The 21,680-nt window shown below is 36.0% G+C and overlaps 1 protein-coding gene across 3 annotated transcripts in view; it reads left to right on the plus strand.

Moving 5' to 3' along the window:
• Positions 1–21,680, plus strand: part of FAM199X (family with sequence similarity 199, X-linked) — a 42,492-nt gene that overhangs the window by 13,866 nt on the left and 6,946 nt on the right. For 2 of the 3 annotated variants that reach the window (XM_057313430.1, XM_026488164.4), the window contains exons 2-5: positions 7,815–8,034; positions 17,247–17,396; positions 17,639–17,800; positions 20,784–21,050. In XM_057313430.1, coding sequence (XP_057169413.1) covers positions 7,815–8,034; positions 17,247–17,396; positions 17,639–17,800; positions 20,784–21,050 — 799 coding nt within the window. The remainder of the gene's footprint in view (positions 1–7,814; positions 8,035–17,246; positions 17,397–17,638; positions 17,801–20,783; positions 21,051–21,680) is intronic. The other variant, XM_026488165.4, reaches the window with a different exon arrangement.

Consider the following 21,680-nt stretch of genomic DNA (forward strand, 5'->3'; position numbering starts at 1 on the left):
TCCACAATATGAGCATGAACAAATCCTTCCATATATTAATGTCTTTTGCATGCCCTCCCCTACCTCTTAAATCAGTCTACAGATTTACTGAGCTTCTACCAGTTACAAGGAGTGTATAAAACAGGATTTTTACCTAAAAGAAAAAGTCTGGAAAGGAGGTGTTATAGTTAAACAGACAGAACGTCAGTATAACACATTTGAAAAGGAAGCAGTAGTAAATTTGTTACGACTTTTCCAAATCTTCATTGCAAAAATGAGGAAACTGAGGCCTAGAGAGGAAAGACTAAGTTCAAGGTCATAAAACTGAGTTAGGCAAAGCCAAGATTACTTCTTTGGAACCAGTGATGAAACTTGGAACAGAACTAATGGCTCAAATGTTATAAATGGTTGTTATAGTTTCTTAGACTGACTCACAGAAGCTTACTTAACCCATGATGTGATTATAACATGAGTGTAATATATTTATGAAATCAAGTGTGCTTAGGATTGTTTGCATTGGAAAAGAATATAAAAGAATACTTTTGCACATATTTGGTATTTAAGTTTTGCAGCATTGGAGCAAGTCCTATACACAGGAAAGTGAAATGATTTCAGAATTAGCCTGCTCTGATGATGAGGGCAAGGGAGTGGGGAAAGAGGCTAAGGGTAAGCACTGCCAGAACTGGTGAGGTGATGAAGAGTGAAGCAAAAGGAGAAGAATACATTTCTTACAGCTTGTTCTGTTCTTTTTTCTCCTTCCCATTTTTTTCTTGTGTTTTTCTATTCCTTTTCTTAGAGACTGAGGTAAGGCCAAGGTTGTTTTCCACAATGGGGCAGTTAAGATAGAGGAAGAAGTTCCTGTTCAGCTCCAGTTTTCCCAAGTCAAACATTTTGCCTGCTTTTTAAAAACCTCCATCTCCTACTCTAGTTTTCTGAAGGCTTGGAATGGCACTAGGAGGTCTAATGTATTTTGCTTTGTACCCTGTTTTCAACAGAGGTTAGGGCAAGCAGAAGTAGCAATATTTACATCAGATGATGTTTCTGTCCTAGGCTACCTTGCTTTTTAAATTTTTTCTCATTCTAGAATGTTCTTCCTACCCCTCCTCAAGATGGCATTTGGGAGGACCATATACTTCCAGTCAGTTCTTTTCAGGGAGAAGCAAACAGCAAAGTCATGTACGTGGTCAAAGTTTAGTTTACAGAATTCTCTTACTTTGGATTTGCCTGTGTCACATCTTTTCTTCACATCACCAGTTCAAGCAGCAATTCAAAAATCAGATCTCCATAGTTGAGTTTTGATGTTCTGCTTTGGGTTTAGTCATTATAAAACACATTTTATTGGAAATAAAAAGCTTGTAGTTGGTAGAGACTTGGTTTACCTTTATTTTGCTTCTTCCTTGTTGCCTGATAATATGAAAACTATGGAGATTATTTAATGCCATTGATAAGAGGCTTATGATGATGGCAGTTTTGTGCCTGCTCAATTACTGGACTCTGGGCTATATTTGTAATCTTCATTAAGCAAGGTCTTCAGGGCACTATTAATTTATGATCCCTAAGTTTGAATGTTTATAGTGTTCATATTAAAGTCACCCGTGACTTAGGTTGGCATGTTACTACTCTAGGTTCCGTGGAAAATTACATGAACACAGCCACTTTCCTAAGAATTCACACATTCCTAGGAGTATCTTTTAGGATTTTATGACCGAGTTCAGTTTGTCTGGAAGTTTGGTAGAATAAAATAAATTTCGATAAACCAAGAAACTTAATTATTTTTTTTAAAGATGTATTTATTTGAGAAAGCACGTGCATGTGCGAGAGGGGGAAGGGGCAGAAGGAGAGAGAAGAGAGAGAATCTCAAGCAGACTGTGCGCTGAACCCTATGCAGGACTTGATCTCAACCTGAGATCATGATCTGAGCCAAAACGAAGAGTCGGACACTAAACTGACTGAGCCACCCAGGTGCCCCAATTATTTTTTAATTTAAATGTTAATACGGAATATATGTGGTGTTTAAGACATTTTTCTTTGATTTTGGGACAGGATGTTTCTGATGTAATTGTGGGTTTTCTTTTAGCATTTGTCCATGGCACCCTCCACCATTATCAAAAAGGGAAGTCATTTACCAAATTGAAAAAATTATAGTGGTATTGGTAAGTTCTGTAATTGTGAAATGAAGGAGGTTAATATGAACTACTTGATGTGTTATTCTCTTCATCTTTTAGTAATGCATTAGTAATTTGACACTGAACAATTATGAAACGTATGTGAGAGGAGAGTGCCTCACTTTTGTACACCCTATTGGCAGGATAGAAAATGAACTCTTGTATAAAGCAGTGACTTGGTTATGTGATTTTAGAACCCTATTTCAATCATTGTTAACTAGAAGAACCCTAAGACTATTGTGAAGAACCTCAAGACTACTGTGTACCTTTTGTACTACCCACAGTTTTCCTATCTCAGTATAGAATTAACAGTTGTAGCAGAGCTGTGAGTTGCAGGTGGGAGAACCATGCTCCAGGAAGTAACAGATTATAGAGGCAGGAGGAATTTGGTTTGGGGACTTGTTGAGACAAATTGAGAATGGGGATCAGGCTTGGGAGAGATATCCAGGCTAGAAACGTGGATTTGGGAGCATTCAGAATAGAAAGAACAGTAGAACAATAATGTGTTAGGAGTAGAACTGTGGGTTACAAGAGTTGAGAGAAGAAACTTTTCAATAAATTTAGCAGGGAAAGGAAGGAGGTAATAGTGTGGTAATAATTTGAAAAAAAAGGTGAAGGTTTCATTGTTGTTGTTTGTTTGTTTGCCTTGTTTAATTTTTCTTTTCCAAGAATATTTTTAGCTCCTTAGAAGCAGCCCACAGGAAAGGGAGAAATTGAAAATATGAGAGAGTGTGGGATGACAGGAGATAGCTGGGATGAACTCAGAGCACGAATGGAATATTTATTCTTAGAAATGAGATGGAATGTTTTTTACTTCCAAGACTATAGAGAGGGTAAGAAGGATAGATAATGATACCAAGAGAATTGAGATCGCTAGGAAGAGGTTTGGGAATTGGAGTAGAGTTGGGTGGGGGGTTGTGTCGTCTGCTCTAACTTGGGACCTTGATGGCCTGCTGTGCTCCAAAGTTGTAGCAGAGGTCAGGGGTGGCTATATGGGTGTTCTGGCAGATAAGCTTTGCAGATAAATGTTCTTGGCTTTACTTTTTTTTAATTAAAATTTGGGCAGCAAGCCTAGATATTGCATTAAACTCCATTTCATTAGGATTCTTTTCAACATTTTTCTTTTAAGGTAGAAAGTCTCTTTTGTGAATAATTTTATGGTTGTAGCTAGGATCTTACTTGGCATTAGGTAGCTTTCTCCTGCTGGAATAAGATGTAAGGGCTTCGCAGATTTGAATAGTTCAGTGCTGAGCACATGTACACAGTGGTCATTCGTGACATATTTGAAACCAACAGAACAGTCTAAAAGAATCACACTCAAATTTTTTTTTTTTAAAGATTTTATTTATTTATTTATTTGACAGAGATAGAGACAGCCAGTGAGAGAGGGAACACAAGCAGGGGGAGTGGGAGAGGAAGAAGCAGGCTCATAGCGGAGGAGCCTGATGTGGGACTCGATCCCATAACGCTGGGATCACGCCCTGAGCCGAAGGCAGACGCTTAACCGCTGTGCCACCCAGGCGCCCCGTCACACTCAAATTTTTATTACAAAAGCTCATTTTAGAAAATTGGCATATACAAAACTGTAAAGATCGCTCGTGATCCCTTTTAGTAAAGATAACAACTGTCAGCATTTTGATGTTGTTACTGTTAATGTTCTTTTTATGTTCATATATATAATTTTAAAATTCAGGATCAGGTTATATATAATTTGTGACCAGGTTTTTACACTTACATTATGAGTGTTTTTGTTTTCAAAAAATAGTCTGAAAATAATTATTTTTTATTTTTTTTCATTTTTTAAAAAATTTTAAAGATTTTATTTATTTATTTGTAAGAGAAAGAGAGAGAATGAGTGGGGGTGGGAGAGAGGGAGAAGCAGGCTCCTCAACAAACAGGTCTCCTGATGCGGGGCTTGATCCCAGGACCCTGGGATCATGACCTGAGCTGAAGGCAGATACTTAACTGAGCCACCCAGGCGCCCCTGAAAATACAATTTTTTTAAAAAAAGATTTTATTTATGAGAGAGAGAGAGAGAATGTGAGAGATGCGCGAGTGGAGGGAGGGGCAGAGGGAGAGAGAGAAAATCTCAAGCAGACACCACAGGGAGTGACTGCACAGAGCCCCATGGGATTGGGGGGCATCCTCCATCTCACAACCCTGAGATCGTGGCCTGAGCTGAAATCAAGAGTCAAGCGCCCAACCCACTGAGCCACGCAGGTGCCCCCTGAAAATATAATTTTTAATGATTAAAAAACACCATTATTTAGATATGTTATTTAATTATTCCCCATATTTGGGGGGCATTTCTTTTCCCTTTGTTGGCTATTATAAATGATGTTGTTTGGACATGCATCTTTTTCCCAATTTCTATTTGGGGAAGTGATGGATTCCTGAAAGGGCAATTATTGAGTCCAAAGGAATGAACTCTTTTGAAACTCTTACAGTACCAAATTACTTTTCAGGAAGATTATGCCAATTTAACACTCTCACCAGCAGTGGATAAAAGTACTGCCTACTTTGTTTTTGTTCACACTGCCTGAAAGTAATAATAATAATATTTGGAAATTAGAAGATAATAGAATTTTAAAAAAAATCTCTAGTAGTAAAAATATTATTTTTCTATTTTGTAAATGATTGTTTTCAAGTATGAACCCAGTATTTTTACCACTGTTAATTTTTTAAAAAAGGAAAAAAGAGCAAAAGCTTCTAAGAATACCCAGAATCCTGTTAAATCTGTTATAAAGTCATGGACCTAGAAAACTGAGAAACATACTGATTTTGCCATACATTAAGAGCACAAAACCAAGCAAATTCCTGTCTTGTCAGTGATCTAACCATTAGGTTATTACATCTAGCATAGTTTTTTGAAAAGGAAAGTCATTATTATTCACTGAAGGAAACACATTTCTACTGAATTTTTGCAAGCTCGGAAAAAAAATTCTCATTTAAAAAAAAATTACCTAACAGCTTTTCCTACCACTTAACACAGTACTTGGCCCATAGAAGATACTAACCAAATGTTTGTTGAGTGGGTAAATGAATAAAGATTGAAAAAGCTCACATGCAATTTGAAGACATAAAAGAAAAGAAAATTTTCCCAGAATACGCATAGATAATGGTTTACTAGGTCTAGGAGAGTGATTGCCATTTTTTTAGCTTTTATATTGTCTTATTGTACACCCTGAACGATTTGGCTAATTCTACTAGGTTTGTTGATTTTTTAAAAAATGAGGATACTGCCTGCCTAGGAAGCATGTGATGAAACTAGGTAGTATTACAAGGTATTCTAAGATGTTAGATGAATTTTACATTTTTGCCTATTTATAAAAGCTTGTTGACGTCCATATTGATAGTTACTGAATGATAATAGTTTAGAGGGTGTGTGTCTGTGTATGTTTTGACCCTTTAAAATATTCTACATTTGCCTCAAAGAAAAAGTGCCATAAAATTGTCAGATTGCCCAAATTTTATAAATGAAGAACTTGGAAATTAAGATTAATAATACAAAATAAGGGGGGAGTTAAAAAATGAAAAACACAGTTCAAGAAACAAATGAATTTACTGAAGGATGAGAAACAACCTAATTAATAGGTAAGTAACAGGCTCTTCTTCAGGAATTCATTATTGCAGTATCTTATTAGTATCGGATATACTAAATCATTATTTGAAGGATTAATTCCCTAAGCTACTGCCTAAGCAATGAAGCTTATCTTGTTAATATTATGAAGCAAGTGGAAATTTACAAAAGAAAATAGATTTGTAGATAAAAGTAACCCTGCAACGAATACCACAGGCAAAATGTTAATAGTCTTAATGCATCAAGAACTCATAAAATCAGTAAGGAAAACATTAACACATAGAAAATCACTAGAGCAAAATAGCTAATACATATTTTAAAATTTGATCTTGCCAGTAATTGAAGAAATAAAAATTGATATAAAAATTTTTTTTTTCCAGACGCCTGGGTGGCTCAGTCGGTTAAGCATCTGCCTTCAGCTCAAGTCATGATCCAGGGTCCTGGGATCAAGTCCTGCCTTGGGCTCCTTGCTCAGCAGAGAGCCTGCTTCTCCCTCTGTCTGCCGCTCCCCCTGCTTGTGCTCACTCTCTCTCTGACAAAAAGATAAATCTTTTTTAAAAATGTGGTTTTTCCCCCATCAGATGGGTAAAACTTTAAAAATGAAAATTCCAGTGCTGTTAAGGTTGTGGTGAAATGAGCATGTTTTATAGACTGCTTTGGGGAGTGTAAATTGGTACAGCCTTTCAGAAAGTCATTTGACCAAGTATGATATGACCTTTAGAAGTGTTCATATTCTTTGACTCAGTACTTTCCTTTCAAGTAATCTATCCTGAAAGATTATATATTTTGATGAATAATTATAAACAAAAAGGTTCATCTCAGTATTATTTGTAATACCAAAAAAAAAATTGGAATCAGCCTAAGTATTATTGAAGGACTAAGGTTAAATAGATCATGAGACCTTTTAATTAGTATATTATTATATAGGCATCAAAATGTTTTCAAGTAATATTCATAGGGAAATGTTTAATATATAATGTTAAGTGAAGAAGGCAGGTTACTAACATGTATACATATGTGTGTGTGTGCATGTGCAGAATGCTGAGTCTGTAAAAAAATATATATGCATGTACCAAAATATTATGGATTAGTTATTGTTGGGTAATGGAATTATTGGTCATTTTAATGTTCTTTATCACACCTTTCTTATTCCAATATCTTTGCAATGATCTTGTATAGCATTGATAATAAAAGTTATTTAACACTTTTTGAACTTCTGTATACTTTTTGCTTTTCTCTGCCCTGCAATAGCTACCCTTTTCCTTTAATAATAATAATAATAATAATAATAATAGCTACCATGTATTGAGCACTTTTTATGTCTAAGAGTTCTATATGCATTCTTGTGTAATCTTCATAATAACTCCTTGAATATGAGAACACAGGCTTGAAGAGGGTGTGTTTTGCTTAAGATCAAGCAGCAGTCAAATGACAGAGCAAGAATTTGAAATCAGTCTGACTTCAGTGTATTCATAATCACTATGCTATATGATTTGTTTATAGATGAAGGTTTTAATTTATTCTTAATTTAGATACAGTTTTCTTTTTTTAAGATTTTATTTATTTGTCAGAGAGAGAGAGCACAAGCAGGGGGGAGAGGCAGGCAGAGGGAGAAGCAGACTCCCCACTGAGCAGGGAGCCCGATGCAGGACTCGATCCTAGGATCCTGTGATCATGACCTGAGCCAAAGGCAGATGCTTAACCGACTGAGCCACCCAGGCATCCCTAGATACAATTTTCTTTTAAAATATTTTATTATAAAAATTTTCAGACAAATACAAGAGTAAAGGGAATGGTGTAATGAACCTCATATATCCATCACCCAGCTTCAACAATTATTCACATATGGCAATGTGTTTTATAGCACTAATGATTCCTCAAACCCTTATTGTTTTGTGAAAAACCCAAATGTATTTCATTCATAAATGTTTTAGTATACATCTTTAGGAAATAATCAAAATATCAATTGTCATACCTAAAAATATATTTACATTCTTCATAAGTGTCTTGAATGTATCTCCTATTAATATCTTAAAATTGTGTGGATTCTGGAGTTCCTGTTGTGATTTCTTTTGTGTTGTATTTTTAAGGTGGAATTTAACGTCTTGTGGAACAAGTGTTGCCAGCTCAGAATGCAGTGAGGAGCTATTTTCATCAGTTTCTGTTGGAGATCAAGATGATTGCTATTCACTGTTAGATGATCAAGACTTCACTTCTTTTGATTTATTCCCTGAGGGGAGTGTCTGCAGTGATGTCTCTTCTTCTATTAGCACATACTGGGATTGGTCAGATAGTGAGTTTGAATGGCAGGTAGGTTTGTTTTTTTTCCCCTTGTATTACCATCATTACTCCATAAATAGAATAATGAATTTCTATTTTGATATTTTCATCTCTGACAATATTAAGAATTAGATAGAATATGTCTCTTTATTTTTGCTAATGTAGCATTTAGGCTTCTGATGCTACAGATACCCTTTTGTGGATTTTCATGTAATTTAATACTTGTGTAATGTTCCCATTATTATATATCATCGGTACTTTTCTACGCATGAATCCAAGCAAATGTATTCTTCCTACATTATAGTAAATAGCTTTTGTGTCCTTATAGGCCCAATATCCTTACATCAGGGTTATGTTCTATATATTTAAGATCACAAACCACTGTTATAAAAACATAATTGTTGGTTCTGTTGTCAGAAATACAATTTCTCATTTTGTAATCTCTTTATATGTAGAGATGTTGTTTGCCCTACAGTGGTTTTGTGTGTGTGTGTGTGTGTGGCATATATACCATGTAAAATGGTTTTGTGGCAAATTGTTTGGAAATTCTGCCTTATAATGAGTGCAGTCTATCAGAAAATGTAAATCATGTTATTGCAACATCCATTTTCTGATTGTAAAAGATAGTAACATTTGAGGAAGCTTTCTTTGCATATAGCAAATGTTAATATTCAACAGATACTTGAATGCCTGCTATGTTTGAAAGCCATCCAAAGCTTTGAAGTTATATTCCAAAAGAGGAATCAAATATTATTTTATTTCAAACATTTTCTTATTAAAATAAGAAAACAGACTGGCATGAAGTTAAAAATAATTCTCCAAGTCCCACTCTGCTGTGATTACCACTGTTATGAGCTTGTGCAGATACAAGTATGTTTGCACAGTGTTAAAAACACACAAATGGGATCGTACTTCAGCCACTATTTGGTCCTTTTTTTTTTTTCAACTAATATCTCATTCTTTTTGATAGCTGTATCATAATTTATTTAATCTATTCCCTAATACTGGATATTTAGATTGGTTTCAGTTTTTTCTTGTTATAAAAATGTGACACTGAAAATTAAGAGTTTTTAAAGAGGAAAAAAATCTAAAACCCCTCTATTTTTATATTTTATATTATTTCAGATGTTTCTATTTTATGTGCAGTTATAAATATGATTGCATAAAAATTATAAAATATTTTTAGCTTTTAAAAAATTGAGATTAAATTCACCATTTTAATAATTTTTAAGTGTATAATTCAGTGATTTTTAATATATTCGCAGTGTCGTACAGCCATCACAACTATCTAATTCAGGGACATTCCCATCACTAAAAAGAAATCCATACCTGTTAGCAGATACTCCCAATTCCTCCCTGCCCCCATCACCTGGCATCCACTAATCTACTTTCTGTATGGATGTGCCTTCCTGGACATTTCATATATGTGTACTCCTATAATATGTGGCCTTTGTATCTGGCTTCTTTAACTTGGAATGTTTTCAAGGTTCATCCATGTTCTGGTGTGTGACAGTACTTTATTCCTATCTTAGCTCAAATTGCTGTAACAGATACCATAGACAGGGTGGCTTAAACAACAAACATTTATTTCTCACGGTTCTGGAGGCTGAAAGTCCCAAGGTCAGAATGCCATCATGGTCGGGTTCTGGTGAGGATCCTCTTCGTGGTTTGCATATTGTTGCCTTTTGCTTTATCTTCACATGGGGAGGGGAGAGAGAGCGAGCTGTGGTCTCTTCATCCCCTTAGAATTATGGTCACCAGTCCCATCATGGGGGCTCTACCCTCATGTAAATGTAATTATCACCCAAAGCCCTACCTCCAAATATCACACTGGGGATTAGGGCTTCAAGATAAGGATTTGGTGGTGGTGGTGAAGGGAGGGTGCACACATTCAGTCCACACCAATTCCTTTTTGTTGCTGAATAGATATGGACACCTCACATTTTGTTTATCCATTCATCTGCTGATGGGTGGTTTCCAGTTTGGGGCTATTATGAATATACTGCTGTGAACATTCAGACGTAAGTTTTTATATAGATGTATCTTTTTTATTATTGAAATATAGTTGACATACTATGGATGTATATTTGTAATTCTCTTGGACATACACTTAGGAGTGGAATTGCTGGGTCATGTGATAACTTTGTGTTTAACTTTTTGAGGAACTGCCAAAATGTTTTCCAAAGTGGGTGTACCATTTTACATTTCCACCAGCAATATATGAAACTTCTAATTTCTCCTTATCCTTGCCAAAACTTGGTATTGTCTGTCTTTTTGATTACAACCATCCTCCTGTGTGTAAAGGGGTATTTCATTTTGGTTGTAATTTGCATTTCCCTAATGACTAATGATGTTGAACGTCTTTTCATGTGCTTACTTTTCATGTGCTTACTGGCGATTGGTATTCTTGTTTGGAAAAATGTCTGTTCAAATCCTTTGCCCATTTTTAAATTGTGTTGTCTTTTACTGTTGAATTGTAAGAGTTCTTTATATGTTATGGCTACTAGACCTTTATAGATGATTTATCAAAGATCTTTCCCTTCCTGTGTGTTGTCTTTTTATTTCATACTGTCCTTTGACACACAAAAGGTTTTAATTTTAGTAAAGTTCTATTTATTTTTTCTTTGAATTCTGTGCTTATGATGTCATATTTTAAAAAACCATTGCTTAATCCAAGGTCATACAGATTTTCACCTGTTTCCTTCTTAGAGTTTTACAGTTTTAGTTTTTACATCTAGGTCTTTGATCCATTTAGAGTTACTTTTGTATATGGGATAAGATAGGGGTACAGATTCATTCTTTTGCACGTAGATAGATATTCAGTTGTCCCAACACCATTTGTTGAGAAGACTATATTCTTTGCTTATCGTATGGCCTTGGTACGCTCGGGGAAATGAATTGGTCATAGGTGTGTAGGTTTATTTCTGGACTGTCGATTCTATTACATTAATATGTATGTCTATCCTTATGCCAGTAACACACTGTTTTAATTGCTCTAGCTTTGTAGTAAAGTTTGAAATCAGGAAGCTTGAGGTTCTTTGTTCTTCTTTTTAAGGTTGTTTTGGCTATTGGGGATCCCTTCTGCAATTCGACATGAATTTTAGGATCAGGTTGTCCATTTCTGCAAAAAGGGCAGTTGGAATTTTGGTAGGGATTGCATTGAATCTGTTATTTTTAGTGTCCAAACCTTGTACTTCCTTGGTTCAGTTTATTCCTACATATTTTATTCCTTTGATCCTGTTGTAAATGGAATTGTTTTCTTAATTTTCTTAATTTCATTTGTGCATTGTTCGTTGCTAGTGTATAGAAATAAAACTGATTTTTTATATTGATTTTGTATCCTACCACTTTGCTGAACTCATTTGTTAGGTTAAATGATTTTTTTTCTCTGTGTGGATTCTTTTGAGTTTCTATGTTTAAAATCTTGTCATCTGTGAATGGAGATATGTTTTCTTCTTCCTTTCTAGTCTGGGTAGCTCTTTTTATTCTTCTTAATTGCCCTGGCTAGATCACCAATGCAATGTTGAAGAGAAGTTGCAAAAATGGGCATCCTTGTCTTTCACCATTGAGTATAATGATAGCTGTAGGTTTTTCATAAATGCCCTTTATCATATTGAGGAATTTCTCTCCTATTCCTAGTTTGTTCGGTGTTTTTTTCTGAAAGAACGATTTAGATTTTGTCAAAATGCTTTTTCTGCATTTATTGAGATGATAATGCAGTTTTTTTCGCCTTCATTCTATGAGTATGATGTACTAAATTCATTTTTGTGTGTTGACCCACCCTTGCGTTCCTGGAATAAATCTGAATTGGTCATGGTATATATTCCTTTTAATATGCTGCTGGATTTAATTTGTTAGTATTTTGTTGAGAATTTTTGCATCTGCATTCATAAGGGATATTGGTCTGTAGTTTTCTTGTGATATCTTTGTATTGCTTTGGCCTCATAGAATGGGTTAGGAAGTATTCCCTTCTCTTCTGGAATACGTACTGTGATGCAATTTTCTCATTTAACATACAAACTTTTTGATGATCTTTAATACTATATAATATTCCTTTTTTTTTTTAATTTGGCAGAGAGAGAGACAGCCAGTGAGAGAGGGAACACAAGCAGGGGGAGTGGGAGAGGAAGAAGCAGGCTCCCAGCAGAGCAGGGAGCCTGATGCGGGGCTTGATCCCAGGACCCTGGGATCACGCCCTGAGCTGAAGGCAGACGCTTAACGACTGAGCCACCCAGGTGCCCCTATAATATTTCTGGTACTATTGCTGGTACTATAATATTCCTGGTGCCAGTACTTGTGAGACCATTCCCCTTTTACATCTGTTTCAAAATTTTGTCTACTATTGGTAGCACAGCAGTAAACATCTTTGTGTGGGTACCTTTTTATTCTGTGCCTCATTTTTTACATGCACACTGTGTATTTAAAATCAGACTATTACAAGGATTCTTAAGGTATAATTGGGTGGAGTTCTGATAGTTCTGGGAATTATTTTTTTCTGGTTATTTTATTTGATTTAGAGTTCTTATCATAATGTTGCAAAGTGGCAGGCATTTTTTAATTTTAATTGCTGACTTCTTTACTCATTTCATGAGTAGAGTGGAGAACTATCCACAGCCACTCACTATTAATGTACATGGCTGACTAGAACACTGGAACAAAAATAAGGCCTGCCTTAGTAATGTGTTTCCCCACTTCTGAAATAGGAGTGTGAGTACTCTGTTACCATGGATATTTGCTATTTAAATATTCTGAAAGGTTTAAAATTCTCTCTTTTCTTTGTGGGACCTTATAATGAGCAGTAAGCTATCCAAGAAGATAATTACAAATTATGTGTTAGGATTAATATAGATTAAAATCGTTAACTATAACTTAAAAATTCCTATTACCTCTGTTGTTATTAAAAACTATATCTAAACTATATCTGTTTAAATCTTTTTAACAGATGTTTCAGTTACTACTGAAGTAAATGTAAAGGATTCATAGATTCTCTGGGAAGAGAAATACTAACTACTTGATAAGGCAGGGTTTTAACCTGATAATGAAGTAGTATCAAAGCATTTTGCTTTTCTCATAGTCATCTTTGCTTGCAGTCCTTTTATTATTAAAGCTATATTTGATTAGTGTTAGGGCTTGAGAAATTATTTTACTGTTGAGCAGGGAACCATGGAAAATTTAAAGAGTGAGTAATTCAGCTGTCACACTTGAAACCTAAAGGTGCAATTTGAAATTACACATCAGTTGTTAACAGAAATGAGCTTACTCATAAAATTTTGCTGCATCCTGCAGAAAATATGGCAGAGGTTTGATTTAATTCTCCCTTCTTGTCACAATTACTGATTATAATATAAATATACTAAATATTGTTGTCTATGAAAAACATGGACTAAGAATTATTAAGCATTTTTAGCTTGAGATATAAAATGGAAAATTGCTCATCTAATAAATATACAGGAGCTCATACAGTTAATCCTGATGTACATCTGTAGCTCTAATTCCATATCTCCAATTGACTACTTGACATTTCCACTTGGATGACCTTATTATTTAATGTACCTATTATCTGATGCCGAGTCCTTGATCAGTAATGTAACTTCCAATTACAGTGTTTCCATGGAAAAAAAAATAGACTCCACTTTGTGACATGCCTTATAGTGTAGTGAAAAATGACATTTGTCATTCGAAGGACATTTGTACTTGCTTCTTTCATTGTCACTACAAACTTTACATTTTCCACATTGCATTCTTCTCTCATTCCTGACTACCTGCAAGGCAAGACATCCCAGCATAGTTGAAAGCACTGGACTTATGTCCCACTTTGGATACTGGCACTAGCCATATGACCCTCCCTAGACATCATTTTTCCTTATTTGTAAAATGAGGGTGTTGGACTAGAAGATCTATAACATTGCCTCAGATCTCTTGCTCTAAAAATTGACGTCTTTTAAGTGCATTACCCTGGATGGTTTGTATGACTGTGAAATGCGGCCAGTTTTCTTCTGGTTTCAACAAATGGTCATCTGACTATCATCCATGCAGTTATCAAACCGCCTTGTAGGGGCATCTGGCTGTCTCAGTCAGAAGAGCATGAGACTCTTGATCTCAGGGTTGTGAGTTTGAGCACCATGTTGTGTGTAGAGATAACTTAAAAATAAAATCTTTAAAAAAAAGCCTTGTAAATTGTTTTTACTTGAAATTCTCCCTATTTATTCCTATTTTTCTTTGCATTTTTATCTTAGTCCAAGCCTAGATCAAGTAAGAACTTCCTGTCTGATTCCAGTCTTTCCTCACTCTATTTTGTCTTTTTTTTTTAAAGATTTATTTATTTGACGGAAAGAGAGACAGCCAGCGAGAGAGGGAACACAAGCAGGGGGAGTGGGAGAGGAAGAAGCAGGCTTCCAGTGGAGGAGCCTGATGTGGGGCTCGATCCCAGAACGCCGGGATCACGCCTTGAGCCAAAGGCAGACACCTAATGACTGAGCCACCCAGGCGCCCCATGGATTCAACTTTTCTATACATTATGCTGCACTCACCGCAAGTGTAGCTACCGTCTGTCACCAGATAATACTTAAAGACTGCGCCACCCAGGCACCCCTATTTTGTCCTTTTTAACGCATCTTCCCTCAAGACTAGTTTCATCAAGTTCTACTTAGAAAATGTTACTCGCCTACTTCTGCATATAACAGCTTGTTCATCCATTGAGCTTTCAAATCCCTAGCACTGATTTTCTGTTTTAATTATATTTGGTCTCCTTATCCTCATCCTGTTTTTTTAAAATCTTTAGTTTTACCAAGTTCCTCTCCTTACTTGAATGCCTTCCCCTTTTCCCCATTCTGTGATTCTGAGAGTACCTTGTGAAACTTTACCCACTTTAGCAACATGTGGCGTTCTCTGATGACTTATGCTACCTTTTATAAGGGTACAAAACCATGGAAAGAGATGGAAAAAGGAAGACACATATGTTTATTGAGTGTTGCCTTGTGCCAGGCCTATCATCTCATTTAAATTTCTCAACAGTCCTTTGAGATGGGTGGCATTAACCATAACTCTGGGGCTCAAAGAAGCAAACTAACCTCCACAAGATCACATGGCTAGTGATCAGCAGAACTGGGATTTGAACTCTGACATCTTTTTACTTCTCCCTGAAAAAAAATAGCCAGAGAACCACTAGTTGCCTTCTTTACTCCACCCCCCACCCTCAGCAAACACATAAACAGATCCAGAGGTACAGATTTAAGCGCTTAACATATAGTCTGTTACCTAGCAGATGTTCACTAAAGATTTAGATGGAAATTGTTCTTAGATTTTGAGAGTATATGTATTTTGATAGTTCCTTTACCTAATATATATCAAAGGAGCTTGAAGTAGGTGAGGCCTTTCATCTGGTAAGGGCTGTTTCATTTTGTTTTAGGAACCCCAGGGAGATCTTTAATGTAGTAGTGTTGTGATTTGAAGTCTTTCAAAGGGAAAATAGCAAAACATTTTATTTTTTGATGTTAAAAACAGAAAGATGGCCTTCATCTGTGCATTCAGCGATCATTCTTTCATGACACTGACTAGATAACATCAAGGCTAAGGGTGAATGAACAATTCAAGTTGCGTTAGTTAATGAGGTTTTAATGGAAATCATACAAATTGTTGGTAGTCATTCATGTACTTGGATTCATCAGTGACTGTTAAAATGAAAATGTGGTTTTTAACCAGTTAAAGTTAAGCTAACTTAGACAATTTCATTCTAAGCATCATGGTCACCTTGCATGGTGATTAACCCCATTTTTGTATCTTCATTAGTCTCTTCTATGCAATTGATTCCCCATTGCCTGTCCACTTGTAGCTCTCCTCAGCTTTAATCCTGAAGCTTTAACTCACTGCTAGATATTTCTATCGATGACCTGTCGTTTCACACCTAGCATTTGTCATTTGCTATTTTGTATAATTGTATGTTTGTATTATAGTATTATCTTCCTCAGTAGAGTATAAAGTTTTTGTATAAGGACCAGGACTTAAAATCCTTTGAATCCTCTGTACCTATTAGAGTGCTGCAGGTATAGTAGGAGGCCAGATGTGTGTGATTACAGTAATCTTCATGGCTAAAGTAGCTTTTCTCTTTTGGTAACTTGACAAGCCTAGTAATCATCCAGAGTTCATATGCAATTGCAAAGGACAACAACAACAAAAAGGTGGTATTTTGTACCTTGTAAAAATGAAAGCATTATCTTTGAAAATTATGTATTCCTTGTAGAAGAAATTATCTTTCTCATGAATGACTTAAACTTATTTATTTTTAAAAGCTTATTTATTTAAAAGTTTATTTATTTACTCTACACCCAGTGTGGGGCTCAGACTCACGACCCCTAGATCAAGTATTGCATGTTCCTCCAACTGAGACATCCAGGTGTCCCTAAACACATTTATTTAAAATTAAATCCATTCTGACTTTTGGAGGTGATAGATACGTTTATTACCCTGATTGTGGTGATGATTTCATGGGTACATGCATATGTCCAAAGTCCTCAGATTATATACATTAGATATGTACTATTTTTTGTAACACATATGACTCAAGATAGCTGTTAAAAAATGAAATCCATTCTAACTGATTTTTATTAGACAATATAAAATTATAGCACATTTTTCGTGTGCCTCTCACTTTAAATTGATTTTCTGTGTATTAGGCTTGCTTTTCTCCTTTGTACATTGTCTCGGCGTTTTTCTAATTTTTCTTTTATAATACTTCTGATGTCTAAAGTGTTTTGCTCTGTGGTAACACCGTATTTTAAATTATTTTAATTCCTTGAGGTTAATACTGACTTGAGCACAAGGACTGTGGCTTATTTGTCTTTATATTGACATATGTCCAGCATAGTGTTGGGCAAAGAGCCAGGTCATGGTAGATCACTCCCGTCTCCTGAGATGGAGACCAGTGTTCCTTATTCTGTGTGAGCCCTAGCCTACATTCACACTGTGAATTAAAAAGCCATGATGATTGACTCTTAAGTTAGCATTTTATTAACAAGTCTTGATTATGATTTTCAGCTTTTGAAACGTATCTCATTCAATAAGTAACTGTATACAAGGAATATGTTGATGTTGCTGCTTTGTCTAAAACAGGAGTGAATCAATTCATGTCTTCTCATTCTGTATTTGTCATTAAAAAGTAATTTTCAATATGAAATATGTTGTGGTATTTAAAATGTATTTTTGAAAAAATTTGCTTTTCCTACCCCCTTCTTATTTTTATAAAGTTACCAGGCAGTGACATTGCCAGTGGGAGTGATGTGCTTTCTGATGTCATACCCAGTATTCCGAGTTCACCGTGCCTGCTTCCTAAAAAGAAAAATAAGCACCGGAATTTAGATGAACTTCCTTGGAGTGCAATGACAAACGATGAACAGGTAGGGATCTTGACGTTCTTAATTGAAAGCACATGTAGAGACTATGTAAAGCTCAGTGTATTACCTATTTAAGGCTACTGGGTAAATGTGGATTGCTTAGTAAAATCTGAGTGGGGGCTTTAACTTTTGCAGGGAACAAATATGTTAAGTGCTTTTGATATTTGAGACATATTATAAATGACACACTAAAATATCAGAGGTTTTGGCATTGATCTTGTTTATTATAATTTTTCATCACATAGGTAGAATATATTGAGTATCTGAGTCGTAAAGTCAGTACGGAGATGGGTCTTCGGGAGCAACTTGATATTATAAAAATAATTGATCCTTCTGCTCAAATTTCCCCGACAGACAGTGAGTTTATTATTGAACTTAACTGTCTCACAGATGAAAAACTGAAGCAGGTATGTAAAGAAAATACAGATTGTACAGCTATTAAGAAAACCATTATTTTATAATATGTAGACTTGAATAATCATGTTTTAAAATACACAGGTAATTAAGGTCCAAATCAGTGCTGTGAAATGTAATATTAGAAAAAATGATGGCAGGGGCGCCTGGGTGGCACAGCGGTTAAGCGTCTGCCTTTGGCTCAGGGCGTGATCCCGGCGTTATGGGATCGAGCCCCACATCAGGCTCCTATGCTATGGGCCTGCTTCTTCCTCTCCCACTCCCCCTGCTTGTGTTCCCTCTCTCACTGACTGTCTCTATCTCTGTCAAATAAATAAATAAAATCTTAAAAAAAAAAGAAAAAATGATGGCAGTATTTGAGAGCACATGGTTGTAAGGTTTTAGGTGCGTCTCACCTGGCACTGCCTTTCTGGGATCATGTGGATCTAGAACCTCCTGCTTAGTTGTGTAGGCTTTGCAACTTTATTTTACCACTTAAGGGGTGGTTATGCTGTTTATTTATTCTAACCCACCTTAAAAAAGAATGATCGACAGAATCAAAATAATGATTATTGAGGGCTATCTATATTTGAGTGAACATCTGAATTGGGGGATTTGAGTAGTCTTGTGGAGTAATTGAGCCTGGCTAGGGTAAAATGTAATTTTCCTTCTATTCTGAAATACACATTTCTAGTACCTTTTAAAGAGTCCATACTGCTCTTTTTTGGGGGTACATATTTGAATGAATACTTATGTTCTCTCTTCATTTTTTAAAAGTTTTTTTTGCATTTATCATCTCTTATAAAATTTTTTTAATTTCAGTATTTCTCTCAACAGACATACTATAATTTTCTACATTCCAGCTCATTTTTCATTAGTAATGAAATTGTACCTTGCATTTGAAAACAGGTACCATGGGTCCCTAGCTAAGATTTAAGAAACACCCTAATCTTAGATAGAATCAGCAATTTACTTAAATCCTATGGAGACCTTTAAAAAATGCCTAATCTGATTTATTTTATTGTTAATTTCTCTGAGTGTTTTCTTTTTTATTTAAGATTTATTTATTTGTTTGAGAGAGAGAGAGAGCAATCAGTGGGAGGGGCAGTGGAAGAAGGAGAAAGAGAAACCAGCAGACTGCACACTCAGTGCAGAGCCCAGCTTGGGGCTCGATCTCATGACCCTGAGATTGATACGAACTGAGCTGAAACCAAGAGTTGGACATTTAACTGACTATGCCGCCCAGGCGCCCTTGAGTGTTATTTTCTTATAATCCTAAATTCTGGAGGCCTGTAGCTTTCCACACATGATCTTAGCCAAAAGGCCAAGAAGCGATTGGAGGCCTGTAGCTTTCCATTTGCTGATTATATTTTATATGTTTTTAAAATATAGCTCCATAATATATATTCTAGAATTTTGAACATTGTCAATTTTTCTGGTACTTGTTTCTACATTTAGAGTTTTCTTTCATCCTTGTAGTCTACTTACATACATCTGTAGCACTTTCTTTTTTTATTTATTTATTTAACAATATTAAGTGTTTATTAAATATTAAGATACAAAACAGTTTAAAAATGATCCTTGTCTTCACAAAGCCTACAACTCAAGAAAGAGCCAAACAAATCAACCTAGATTATAATCCAAGTTCACAAATATGTATTCAGTAAATGTTATTTTTATTTCTTTATAATTACTGTCTTTTATTCTCACTATTTGTTAAGCATCTATTACAGTCCCAAGTTCTTTTTTTGGTACATTCATCAAAAGCAAGAAATTAACATAGATACAGTACTATTAAATAATCTACAGACTGTATTCAGGTTACACCAGTTTTTCAACTAATGTCTTGTTTTATCCCGGGATCCAATACAACCTTTTTTTAAAGTTTTTATTTAAATTCTAGTTAGTTAACATATAGTGTAATATTAGTTTCAGGTATACGATTTAGTGATTCAGCACTTAGGTACAATGCCTGGTGCTTCTCACAAGTGTCCTCCTTAATCTCTGTCACCTGTTTAACCCATCCCCTCACCCTCCTCCCCTCTGGTAACCATCAGTGTATTCTCTGTAGATAAGGGTCTGTTTCTTGGTTTGTCTCTCTCACTCTTTTATTCCCTGTGCTCATTTGTTTTGTTTCTTAAAGTCCACATATGAGTGAAATCATGTGGTGTTTGTCTTCCTCTGACTGGGTGACTTATTTAGCTTAGCATAATACTCTCTAGCTCCATCCACATCATTGCAAATGGCAAGATTTCATTCTTTTTTATGACTGAATAATATTCTATTATATATATACATACCCCATCTTCTTTATCTGTTCGTCAGTTGATGGACATTTGGGCTCTTTCCATAATTTGGCTGTTGTTGATAATGCTGCTATAAACATGAGGGGAGCATGTATCTCTTCGAATTAGTATTTTTCTATCTTTGGGTAAATACCTAGTAGCGCCGTTGCTGAATTGTGGGGTAGCTCTATTTTCAGCTTTTTGCGGAGCCTCTGTAGTGTTTTCCAGAGTGGCTGCATCAGTTTGCATTCCCACCAACAGTGCAGGAGGGTTCCCCTTCCTTCCCATCCTTGCCAACACTTGGTGTTTCTTGTGTTGCTGCTTTTAGCCATTCTGACAGGTGTGAGGTGGTACCTCATTGTAGTTTTTTTTAAGATTTTTATTTATTTGAGGGAGAGACTGAGCAAAGGAGAGAGAACATGAGCATGGGGGAGGAGCAGAGGGAGAAGCAGACTCCCCGCTGAGCAGAGAGCCCAACATGGGGCTCAATCCCAAGACTCCAGGATCATGACCTGAGCCGAAGGCAGACACTTAATCGACTAAGCCACCCAGGCACCCCTCATTGTAGTTTTGATTTGCATTTCCCTGATGACAAGTATATCTGTAGCACTTTTGATAATGTCTTACATTATGTACAATATTCTTTTTGCCAGTGTTTTGAGGAAGAATGTCAAGGAACAACACTGAGCGGTTTTTGTCTGTGTGTTCCAAGGTCAGAAACTATATCAAGGAGCATAGCCCTCGCCAACGGCCCGCAAGAGAGGCCTGGAAGAGAAGCAACTTTAGTTGTGCAAGCACCAGTGGAGTGAGCGGGGCCAGTGCCAGTGCCAGCAGCAGCAGTGCCAGCATGGTCAGTTCTGCAAGCAGCAGTGGGTCCAGTGTTGGAAACTCTGCTTCAAACTCCAGTGCCAACATGAGTCGAGCACACAGTGACAGCAACTTGTCTGCAAGTGCAGCAGAGCGGATTCGGGATTCAAAAGTAAAATGTCTAATCAATACAAAACTTACCTTTCAATATTAACATTAGTACTCCTTCATATAAATTTCTTGAAGAGTTAAAATTATCTTGCTCTCTAGATGCCTGTGGGTTTTGGCTTTAATTGAACAAGCAGGACATTCTGCTGTTGAGTAAAGCCCTTTAGGCTGAGTGCTTTGAAATACCGTTTTGACCCACAGCCATATCACATTCAATTTTATCTGATTTTTGTGTCTGTTTTAAGTAAGATAAATTGATGGAAATAGTGAGTCTCAAGATTGCAGTATTGACTGCAGCTGAGCGGATCTCACTATGTTGCTGATGTTGCTGTCTATTAGCTCCTGAGAATATTCTGCATGTCTTTTCTGTGTGTTTGTGTGTGTGTGTGTGTGTGTGTGTGTGTGTGTGTATTAAATGTTTTCTTAATGTTTTGATCTTGAATGTTCTTAGATCTTTTAAAAATATAATAACACCTTCTCTAATTTCTGTCTATTCACAGTTGAAGAATTCTTTGTAATACTTTTGGGCACATAAAAAAATAGGGAGGTGGAAGTGTTTTTAGAATGGTTTTGTGATGCTTAGGTAAGTTCGGTTCCTTGCGGTGGTGACAGTTTGGAGCCAACTTAAGGATGA

Source organism: Ursus arctos, chromosome X (assembly GCF_023065955.2).
Source record: "Ursus arctos isolate Adak ecotype North America chromosome X, UrsArc2.0, whole genome shotgun sequence".
Classification (NCBI taxonomy): Eukaryota; Metazoa; Chordata; class Mammalia; order Carnivora; family Ursidae; genus Ursus; species Ursus arctos.